The 12,143-nt window shown below is 36.5% G+C and overlaps 1 protein-coding gene across 2 annotated transcripts in view; it reads left to right on the plus strand.

The window, feature by feature from the left end:
- The window catches only part of LOC100031971 (cytochrome P450 2J2-like), a 67,576-nt gene that overhangs the window by 19,616 nt on the left and 35,817 nt on the right, over positions 1-12,143 (plus strand). The window contains exons 1-2 of one of the 2 annotated variants that reach the window (XM_007480496.2): positions 6,375-7,398; positions 9,246-9,408. In XM_007480496.2, coding sequence (XP_007480558.2) covers positions 7,198-7,398; positions 9,246-9,408 — 364 coding nt within the window. In that variant the 5' untranslated portion in view covers positions 6,375-7,197. Of the gene's footprint in view, positions 1-6,374; positions 7,399-9,245; positions 9,409-12,143 lie in introns of those variants that run through there. The other variant, XM_056815041.1, reaches the window with a different exon arrangement.

Below are 12,143 nucleotides of genomic sequence, written 5' to 3' on the forward strand. Positions count from 1 at the left end.
CAGACATACATACATATTAGAATTATAGCTCCAATGAAAAATAATCTCTGCTCGCAACAACAATGCAAATGAAACAAAGTTACTTGACTAAGAAGACATAACTCTATAAAATACATTATATCATATATCATTCTATCTATACTAACAAGAACACAGAAACCCACAAGCTAAAAGCAAAATTATATCTTTAAGAAAACTTCAAAATTCAAGAGCATTGCTTAATATGAACATCTTAGAGAAGCAATCTATACAAAGGAAATCCGCTTGTGATATCAAACATCAAAGAATATAAGATAATATCATATTTCAAAATCATCACAGATATCTTGAGAAAAATTTATACAGTACAACATATTAAACATGCCCACACATGAAGATTGTCATATGGAAAAACATACTTCTACACATGAAGAATCAACTCAAACTTACTTCCATGCACAAGGAAACAAATCAATCTTATATACACGCATATGAAAAGCATATGAGCATGCATGTTCCTGTATGTTCCTGTATATTAAAGAACACAGGACTTCAATCAAGGTGAGATGACAGACCATGTGTGTATGCTGAACAGAGGAAAAACCCAAGACATGTATGTTTCTACAATCAACACCAAAAACATGGAAAGACTTTGAAATCTTGAACTGATGGTCAAGAGATCATGCAAAGATGCAACATACATTTTAACTTCACATAGAAGTACATACACACATACAATTACACGTAACTACAATGTAGATAGGAATCTCATGAACTGGTAAGTATAAGACATTTCATGGTAAAACACATACACAAAATTCATACTGATATACTTATAGGTTTCTGTGGAAAATTCAAAAAGACAAATAGAATTTTATCTGCATGACTTTACACAGAAATCACATACAATATTGCATTATAACTGTACACATATAAAATCTGTATAGATAAAACTATGTACATTTGTAAATACTAATGGACTAACAGACTAACAATGTTAGGGCAATTTATTATTTTTCTAATTACTAACACAAATAAGGAAAGCTTAGAAAATTCATTCAAAATCCTAGATGAATTATGGAGAGATGTATAGCATTATTAATGTAGGTTAAGCTACATAATAATTAGTAACAGTTGTTCTTTATAGATACTTTTATCTATAGATTAGACAATTATAGTCATTAAAACAAATTATAGTCATTAGAATAAAAGGAAATTACATTGTCAAAAATTGTTTAAATTGTTGCACTGTTTGCTATTATGTTCAAAAACATATTTCTGTATTGAATTTATGATCTACACCACTTTCCTAAACCCAAAACTTATAATAGGAATATTTTGTCAGAATATTGAAGACATAGTAGGATTTTTTATTGGGGGGGGGTAGTGGAATGGTTTAACATAGTATAGGTTAAAACTTAGACAGTTACGAATTCTTCAAGATACAATTAACAAGTGAGTAGTGTTGATACAGAATACTGGTTATATTCTGTCCAAGAAGTTAAATGGGGATTTGTGAAGAATTGATTAAGACTGAAGAAAACCTTTCAAAGTAGATACAGTGAATGGAAGCTTGAAGATATGTCCATCAAGGAAAATTCCAAAGGAGAATGTGACCAGGTGGAAAGCAGTTTTGAACAAGCTGGCACAAACTCTTTCTTACTCACTTTTTTCCCTTGGACTTCGGAGAAGGAGCAATAAAGAGAAATCTCTGCCTTTCTGGCTATTGCTTTCTCCTTGAAAGATTTGGGGCTTGGCTCTGAAGATCTTTGAAAGTTGCTAATAATATCCCTCTTAAAGACTATACAACTTTATTTAATTATATTGAGATTCATATTAGATTAGAGAAATCCTAAATTTGCTCGCTCCCATCTAAATTCCTTTACTCTTCTTTCCTTAAAAATAAATCCCCATTTCTAGTATTATAGAGTGATTTGTCTGTCAAAAGCTTCAGTCAACTTACCAATTCTGAATCCCTGCTTGACTCCAAATGAAAAGATAACAATGTGGGAGAAGACAAGAAAGAATTCTGTCTTCCCTATTACCTTATTTCTCAGTGTGTTTGCCCAGCACATCCAATTACATTAAGCAACCCAGTAAAAGGAACCTTCTAATACCCCCTGACATCCTGTCTGTGCCATGCTTTGGAGGATTCATTGTTCCCTGATCTCTTTGCCTTTCAGGGAAGAGGGTCTGCCTGGGAGAACAGGTGGCTCAGACTGAGCTCTTCCTTTTCTTCACTTGCCTGCTTCAGAGATTCACATTTCAGGCTCTCCCAGACACCCAGTTGAGTCTGGACTTCCAAGTTGGCCTGACCATCTCTCCTGTCCCCTACCAAATCTTTGCCCTTCATCGAGAGACAGTCCAAGCTTAGCCTGAAGGGGAGACTGTCGAGGGGGTGGGGAAGGACCTGGAATACTTATGACTCTTAAAATTTTAAAATCACTATTTGGGCAATCAGAAGGAGTATACAACAATGGAGGTTGTAGTAGTAAAATGAGTAGGATAATATGATATCCAAAACAAAAATTTGAGTGGTGTTATAGAGGTTTATACTGAGAGAAGTGAGAAGGAAGAAGAATGGGATAAATTGTCTTACCTAAAGAGGTGTGAAAAATCTATTTTAATGGAGAGGAGGATGAGGTTGGTGAAAGACAGTGTTTAAACCTTACTATCATCAGAATTGAATCAGAAAGAATAGCAAACCATACTCAGTTCTGGATAGAAACATATCCTTTAGAGAAGAAAGTGAGGAATAAGAAAAGTTATGTGTGGGAGAGGATAAAAGGGAGGGTGAACTGAGAAAGGCAGTAGTTAAAAACAACCAAAAAAATTGTGAGGAGAGACAGAGTAAAAGGAGAAAAAAGAGGAGAATAAAAAAGGAAAATAAGATGGAAGGAAATACACAGTTCGTATTCATAAATGTAAATGTGAATGCAGTGAACCCCCCCAAAAAAAAAAAACAGAAGCAGACAAGAGAGTGGATTAAAAGTCAGAATCCTATGATATATTGTTTAAGAGAAATGAATGTGAGGGAAGATGGCAAAAACACAGTAAAGGTAAGGGGCTGGAGGAAAATGTATTGTGCTTCAGCTAAAGAAAATATGCACTGAGGGGCCACAAGGCATAATCCCTCTCCACAAAATGTAGAAAAGCAGAAATAATTAATACATCCTTTTCAGATCATAATACAATAAAAATTAAAATCAATAGAGGCTGTGAAAGCCAGATTAAAAATTAATCAATGACTAAATATTCTAATTCTACAAAAGGGGTGGATCAAAGAACAAATGATAAAGATGAGGCAATAATTTCATTAAAGACAAAAGCAACAATGAGGTAGTATAACAAAATTTTGTGAATTGCAATCAAGGCAATACTTGGGGGCAGTTTCATATCACTAACAGTATATATCAACAAAATCAAGAAAAATCAAATCAACCAATTAGATGTACAAATAAAAAATTAGGAAAAGAACAAATAAAATATCTCCAATTAAAAACTACATGGGAAATACTGAAAGTCAAGAGAGAAATTAATAAAGCTAAAAGTAAGAAAAAGATTTGAACTAATAAAAAGACAAGGAATTTGATTTATAAAAAATGAAGAAAATAGAGCATTTGTTCATTTCATTTAAAAAAGGAAAGAAAAATAAAATATCTGGTATCAAAAATGAAATGTGTGAATTCACTGTCTATATAAAGGTAAATTGATGATTAAGAACTATTTTGCCTACTTATATGCCAATAAATCTAAGTGAAATGGATGAATATTTGCAAAAACAGAAATTGCCAAGATTAACACAAAAGAAAATAGAATACTTAAATAATCTCATCTTAGAAAAATAAATTAAACAAGCCATCAATGAACCACCTAAGAAAAATCCCCAGGGACAAAAAATGTTTCTACCAAACATGTAAAGAACAACTAATTCCAATAATATATAAAGCACTAAGAAAAATAGGCAAAGAAAGAGTACTCCCAAATTGTCTTTATGAAATAAACAGGATGTGAAACCTAAGCCAGGAAGACCAAAAAGAGAAAAAGAAAATTATAAACCAATTTACTTAAAGAGTATAGTTCTAAAAATTTTCAATTAACATATCAGCTAGGAGACTACAGAAATATATCACAAGGATCATTTAATAAGACCAGGGAGGATTTATACTAAGGATGCATTGCTGGTCCAATATTAGAGAAACTATCAGCATAATTAATCATGCCAGTAACAAAATTAATAGAAATCAAATGATGATTTCAATAGATGTAGAAGAAGCGTTTGTCAAAACACATCACCCAATATGATTGGGGTTTTAGCTTTAAAAAGAACACTCATACAAGTATGAATTGTATGGAAAAAGGTTTTGAACAAAAGATATATGTATAACTCTGGAATTTCTTGTCAGCTCTGGGGAAGGAATAGAGAAGAGGGGAGGGAGAGAACAGGAATGATGACTCCTTGGGAATACATTAAAAATTAATTAATTAATTAATTTAATATAAACACAGCAATTATGATTTTGCAATGAAGATATGCTAGAAGCCTTTCAAACTGTAGCATTTAAAAGAGTTGTCTACCATAAACTGTTATATTTAAAATAGTTGTCTGCCATAAACTGTGGCAGTTAAAAGATTTAAGGGTGTAAACTGTAGTGAGTAAAATAGTGGAAGATATAAATTGTAGTAGATATAAGAGTGGGTGAGTAAATTTGTGACCTCAGAAAATATGTTTCACTACAGTGTCTTGGTTTTAAATCAAATATAAAGTGGTTGCCAAGGTAATATTCCCAATTATGAATATACCCAAGTCAACTGGGTTTTATAGAGAATTTAATTAACAATACAATGAGGAATTAAAGAAAAGGAGACAATGAGAGAAAAAGGAAATAAGTATGAAGGGCCTTAAGCCAACATGGCCTAGACCTGAGTCTTAAGAGAGAGAGATCAGTCAGTCAGTCTTTTATCACTCACCACAAGGTCTGTCTAAGCAAGGATTCTAGTGACAGAGTCTCCTCAGAGAGAGTTCCAGCCAGAGTCCTCCTCAAAGAGCCTTCCAGCCAGAGTCTGTTTCAAAGGGCCTCTCTCAAGAGCCTCCAGAGGGACAGAGTCCCCTCAGAGGAACTCCAGCAAGACCTCCTTAGAGATTGTTCTCCAAGAGCTTCCCTTCTCCAGAGCCTCTCTCAAGAGATTCTCCAAAAGGATTTACTTTCAAGAGATTCTGCTTTTTCTTATATAGGGGGTTTTCTCCTATGTCACCTCCCCTAAGTCCTTACATCTACCAATCACAGTAGACATTTTCCAAAGGACAGTCCATTAGAAAAACACTGCTGGGTCGACTAATCCCTTTAGTAAGTTTGAACCAGAGAAAACTTCTGAATAAGTTTTCACCTCTTTGCTCCTGGCAAGTTTACAAGTTGCCTGACTTTAATAAGTACTTAGCATCCCTTTGTATTACTTCTAAAAATAGGCATGGCTTAAAGAACTTTTTGCCTCATTATAAGTATGGGCCCAAGTACCCTCATTGTTTAGCAAGGAGTTTTTTCCCCTAAAGCAGTCCTTAACTACAGGTGGAGTAGAGGTCCTCCCATTTCTGATCCAAGTAGAGTTCTCACTGTCAAAATGGGGAATGTTCCCAGTAGGGAATTGTTCCAATGGAGAATCCCCCAATGTGGAAATTTTTAACATTCACAAGTCTGAGAAATTTCAAGATTCACACAATAAGATCAGCGATGAAACAATATACTCTATCAACAGTATTATTGAATATTGTACTGAAGATGTTAGCTTTAGCAATAAGAAGAAAAAGAAATTAAAAGAATTAAAGTAGGCAATGAGGAAATCAAGCTATCACTCTTTGGACTAGATATGATTTTGTAGTTAGAGAATTCTAAAGAGTGAGCTAAAATTATTGAAAAAATTAATAAATTTAGCAAAATTTCAGGATACAAAATAAACCCACAGAAATCATCAGAATTTCTATAGAATACCAACACAGTCTAGTAGCAAAAAACAGAAAGAGAAATTCCATTTAAAGTCCTTCTGAACAATATAAAATAACTGAGAGGTTACCTGCCAAGACAAACACAGAAATTAGAGGAATACATTTGCATCCAAAAGAAGTTAGAGTTAAACAACTGGAAAAACGATAACTGCTCAATTGTTTTCTTTTAATCTCTTGATGTTATTGACATTTATTTTTTCCAGATCAATTTTATCATGTTTTCTAGGTCACTAAAATAATTTTTGCTAGTTTCTATGATAATAAATAAATCAAATATAAAATTACACACATAGGATTATAAAACAAAGGACGTTTCAATTTCATGTATTTCTATTTGAATTTTATTCCAACCATTCTAATATATTCCAAAAATTCCAATTTACTCTTGTTACATTGGAATTTTATGATAGTTATATCTTCTTTCCTGATTATATGACAATTGTATTCTAATTGTGCTCAGATTTCATTTCAATTTTTCTAATTGTATTAGAATTTATTTTAATTATCCCAATTTATTCCAATCAGACTATAGCATTATTTCAATGTAATTTTCTGAATAAAGCTGGAATTGTTTCTCCCAGTCGAGTTCATGAAACCCCACGTAGCCCTCACGGGTCCCCGGCTCCTTCTACCTTAGTTCTCAAGCCTGTTTTCAGAGGCAGCTTGTCCTGGGGAGCAGAAGGCTGCCTTGAAGTCAGCTGAGCTGGGCTCCAACCAGGCTCTGAAACCTACACAGAGTTGGGTGCCCTTGTCAGGTTCCTGATCTGTCTAGACTTTTTCCTCTTCTCTTCTAAAGCAGAGGCTGACTCTCCGGGGTCCTTCCTGCCCCAAAGCTGTGGCTCTGTGATATGGGACCTACTAGAGGGTCCGTTCATGTGTGGGTGCCTCCCCTGGTCACTCCTGCCAAGTAATCTCTCCACTTCCCAGGAGACAAGCCCCGGCTTCCTTTCCTGGGGAGGCGTGTTTTTACTCTCTGGAGGCATGTCCTGGCTGAGGGCGGCGGGGTGGGGCACGGAAGAGAGGCTCGCACTTCCTGGAGCTCTCACTGGCTGGCTCACAAAACCCCGCCCTCTCAGCAAACCCAGGGAACTGACACAGCTCAGGCTTGATCTCTCCCTGGAACTCTTGGTCCTGGTGGCCCCTCTGCTGCTGCTGTTGCTGCTGCTGTAGAAGAACTCTCTAGGCTGGGCTGGCCTTGGTGCTGGAGCTGGAGGAGGATGCAGCTCCCTCTAGGAAACGTGCTCCCTTCCCTGCAGACCCTCCTCCTCTTCTCTGCCATTCTCCTGATCCTGGCCAGTTATGTGCAGAGGAGGAGGAGGAGGCAGCAGTCTAAATACCCCCCGGGGCCTCTTCGGCTGCCCATATTTGGCAACGTCTTCGAGATAGACATTAAAAAACCCCATATCAGCATCCAGGAGGTAAGGAGTGCGAGGGGAGGGCAAGAATCCACCAGCTGTGAGGTGGCAGAGGAACTGGGTGGCTACAAACCTGCCTGTGATCATCCCTGCTGGACTCTACCTGGAAGCAGCCTCTTATGATGGGAAAAAAATCTGCTTTAGAGCCCCCGGGGGGTGGGGGTGGGGGACATTTACCTCCTTTGGAACTCGGAGAAACTCAGATGTTCATCACTTCTGGGATGAGTCATTGTGGAGTAATTTTTTTCCTTACGACTCGGATCAGATGGCCATTGAGATCCCTTCTGAACTGTCATCCTGATCAAATGAGATGATATATAAAACGTGCTTTGTAACTTTAAAGCAAAAGAGGAATGACGGTATTGTCATCATCATCATCACTATGCAAAGTCACTGAACCTCTGCTTTTCTAAGTTTCCTCTTTTGTTCAAAAAGAAGAAGAATCCTAGCACCTCCCTCCCAGTGTTGTGGAGATCAAATGATTTAATCATTTAAAGGGCTTAGCACAGTGCTTGGAGCACATTAGACATTTATGGACATGCAGAAAACAGATGGACAGATAGATGGACAGAGAGATAGAATGGGAGAGAGATAGGGATAGGTATGTAGGTTTATATTATACATAAGATATTATTATTGTCTATAAAATGAGAGGGGAGCTGCTTGAGAGAAGGGATTGCCTTATAGCTCTTTAGGTATCCTCAGCACTAGGCATAGTGTGGCATACAGTAGACTTTTTAAAAATTGACTGACAGGCAGAAATCTTTGTATGAAGCCTCTGCGGTTCCTTCAAACATTTGAATCACAGGCTCTAAATCTGGGACCATTGAGCATTTCCTAAAAACTATTTTTGATAACTACATTTTAATACATTTGGTTTCCTTTATAATGTTATATATTCTCTGTTATGCATTTAGAAACTTTCTTCAGAGAAGGGATCCATAGGCTTCCCTAGACTACCAAATGGACAACACCACAAAAAAGGTTAAGAATCAGTGCTTCAGTGGGGGCAGCTGGGTGGCTCAGTGGATTGAGAGTCAGAAACAGAGATGGGAGGTCCTAGGTTCAAATCTGCCCTCAGACACTTCCTAGCTGTGTGGCCATGGGCAAGTCACTTAACCCCTGTTGCCTAGCCCTTACCACTTTTCTGCCTTGGAACCAATATTCAGTACTGATTCTAATATAGAAGGTAAGAGTTAAAAAAAAAAAAAGAATCAGTGCTCCAGGTCTCTGATCTTAGGACTTTGAAGAAGTTATGCCAGGAGTCTGCTGATCCCTAGTCTACTTGTTCAACTCTAGCTAAAATATTGGCACTGCCACCTTCCAAGCAGTGTTCCTTCCTATTAAGTTAAGCAAATAAAAACTGATGATTATTAATAATAAATGACATCAATTGGTAAATTAGTAAATAAATTAATCATTAATTTCTGATAATTATAGTTAGAATTTTTGTAGTATTTTAAGATTCTCAAGGTGCTTTACAAATTCAGAAATCTTTCCTGCTATTTCCCAGGTCCTAGTCTCACCCAAAATCACTTAATATTCCTTTGCATGTATTCTCTTTATCTATGAGGAGATCAATACCTTCCTATGTCATCTCTTTGAGGGTGCGGATGATTTAGGTTTTATGACTGCCTGCTCAGTTCCCAGCACCACACCAGGGTCAGGGTTGTAGGAATCAGTGTTTGATGGGTTGAGCTAAATTCAATGAAATGCAATTGGATCAGACTTAATCGAGTGGACTTCATTGGAATTGATGTTTCACATTACTAGAATGTCTGATAACAGTACAGATGAAAAATAGCCTGAAAGTCAATGGAAGTTATCAACTCAAACTGACCTTTTTTCAGTGTGTCAGGAAATATGGAAATATTTTCTCCATGGATCTGCTCAGTGCTCCCATGATAGTTGTAACTGGATTGCCACTGATAAAGGAAGTCCTAGTCAACCAAGGCCAGGTGTTTGTTGATCGCCCCAGATCTCCTTTGCAATCTTACATCTTTAAAATAAATGGTAAGTTCCTTGAATTATGGCAAACATTTTATATCTCCACTTTTATTGAAAAGTATCTGACCTCTGACCTTCATCCTATTTGGAGAACTAAAACCCATAATATGAGAAACAGACCTTTTCCCTTTCCTTCCTTCATATCTAAGAGTGGGGTGAGGGGAGTAGATTTAATGGGAGAGTAACAAGAATTTCAAAGGGTTCAAATTCATCCCTTAAGAAGATCAATTAAATTCAATGACATATGTAAAACCCAGTGTAATTGCTTGTTGGCTATGGGCTATGGCCATGTAACCATGGAAAAAAAATTCTAAATTAATTAATTAATAAATGTTTTGAAATTAAAAAAATGAAATTAAAAAAAGATCAGTTAAAGTAGTCAGATTTTCAACTTGAGAACAAAAAGACTCAATGGGAAAGGGGAGAGACATGAAAGCTTTCTTCAAAGGTTTAAATGCCTCTTAATAGAAAAGTAATTCGACTTGTTATCCTCACTACAAATGATAAAAAATAAACCAGCTACAAAGGATGAGGGTTACAAAGGGGTAAAAATTGACTACATATGAGAAAATATTTTCTATAAATTGGAGATATCCAAAAATAAGATGTTTTTCCTGAAGACCTTGAAGATCCCCTTATTGGAAGTCTTCAAGCAAAAGCTACTCATTGTATTTTGTTGGTGTTCCTTTCTGAGTACAAATTTGACTGCATATTCTCTGAGAATCCTTCAACTCTAAAAACCTATCCATTCATGATTCTGCCTTTAGGCCTTTTGACACATACAGTGATATAGGTGACAGACATCATAATAACCCGTAATAGGGAAGAACTCAATAAAATCAAAGTCTGAGGTCAAAGTCTTGCATGAGATAGATGGCGACAGGTGACTGACAAAGTGTGGTGGGAGCTGATTGGGGAAAAGGAGCAGGAGTTAACATGGATTTGAGTTATATGTGTTTGTCTTGTTAATCAGAAGAAAGGAAACTTAATGTTATGACTTGAGGAATGAAGGCATGGAACAGGAAACCATGGGAAAATTAATCTCTTAAGGATTGGGCATCTCCCTTCAGTTTGGTTTGGTGTACAGCTCAAAAATGGAGGAAACAAAAAAATATTTGGAAGTCACTCTCAAGATTTGATAGAGAATCATTAAGGGTGAAGTAGAAGTATTACCAAGAGTAGAAAGGACCCAGTTGAAGGTAGTTATTGATAGGCTAGATGATCACAATGGTTCTTCTAGTTTCAACATTTTGAGTGTCTTTGATTCTTGGCCACATAATTGATGGCCTTCCACTCTATCTTTCCATCTTTATCTGTGACAGATCATCTTCTGGTATTCTACAGTTTAGCCAAAGTGTTCCAGGTACTGTTTCCCTCCTCTTTGTTATGATTGGAGAGCACAGAGTAAGGTCTGCAAAGAAACTTCAAAGCCCTCTGCCATTGTACAAATGAAGTGACCAAAAGTCAAGTGAATTTTGTAAAGTCACATAGCAAGTAAATTTCAGTGGCAGGATTTAATTTTACATCTTCTTAAATACAAGATCAAAGCTCTATTCTCTAACCAAAACAACCAAATCAATCCATAAATACTCTGATATGAAAGACAATATCGTTTGGTCTTCATCTATCCTATTCCAACAGTTCTTTCTCTGATTTTGGATAGCATTCTCTATCATGTCTTTCAGGATTGTCCCAGTCATTGCATTCCTAATAGTAGCCATGTTTTCCCAGTTGATCATTGTATAATATGGCTGTTACTGTGTATATTCTCCTGGCTCTACTTATTCCACTCAATCAGTTCATGCAGATCTTCCTAGTCTTTTCTGAAATCTTCTTGCTTATCATTTCTTATGGCCTAATATTACTTCATTACTAACGTGTACCACAAGATGTTGATTGATTCCCCAGATGACAGACATCTCTTCAATTTCCAATACTTTGTCAACACAAAAAGAGTATCTATAAATATTTTTGTGCAAATGAGTTCTTTCCTCATTTTTATTATCTCTTTGTAATATAGGCCTAATGGTTGCATTACAGGATCAAACGATGTGCAAAGATTCATAAATGCTTAGATATAGTTGTAAATTTCCCTTCAGAATGGCTGGATCAGTTCATAATTCCATCAAAATGCATTAGTATCCCAATTTTTCTATATCCCTTGCAACATTTGTCATTTTCCTTTACTGTCATATTGACAAATCTGATAAGTGTGAGGTAGTACCACAATATTGTTTTAATTGGCATTTCTCCAATCGAGAATGATTTAGAACATTTTTATGTGTTTCTTTAACCCTTTGTCAACCTTTAACCATTGTTAGCATCGTGCCTTGTACTAGAACTTGGGGCCTCAGCTTGGGCTTGGACAGGGGTTCAGAGCCTCCTTCTAGACCTGCAACAGCAAGCTACTCCATGGACTACAGGGAACTAAGTGTTAGGCCTTTCCTTCAGGCTGGGCTATGATTTGGAACCTTAAGGGGTATGGGTGGGGTTCCATTGGTGTTGTCTTAGATAATGTCTGAGTCTTGATATTGGCTTGGGCTCAAGTTCAGTACCTGGAAGAGTAGTCATGGGGGAGGGAGGATTTGCTCTGGGCCACTATCTCCTCTCACACTAGTTACCAGACTCTTTCTACCTACCTTTCAAGTTGTTTTTTTGCTTGTTTATTTGTTTTCATCAAACTTGCTGGTCTCTGTGTCTTTATTGGTTTTTCACTCCAGTATTTGCTTTGAAACAATATT

This window comes from Monodelphis domestica, chromosome 2 (genome assembly GCF_027887165.1).
Source record: "Monodelphis domestica isolate mMonDom1 chromosome 2, mMonDom1.pri, whole genome shotgun sequence".
NCBI lineage: Eukaryota > Metazoa > Chordata > Mammalia > Didelphimorphia > Didelphidae > Monodelphis > Monodelphis domestica.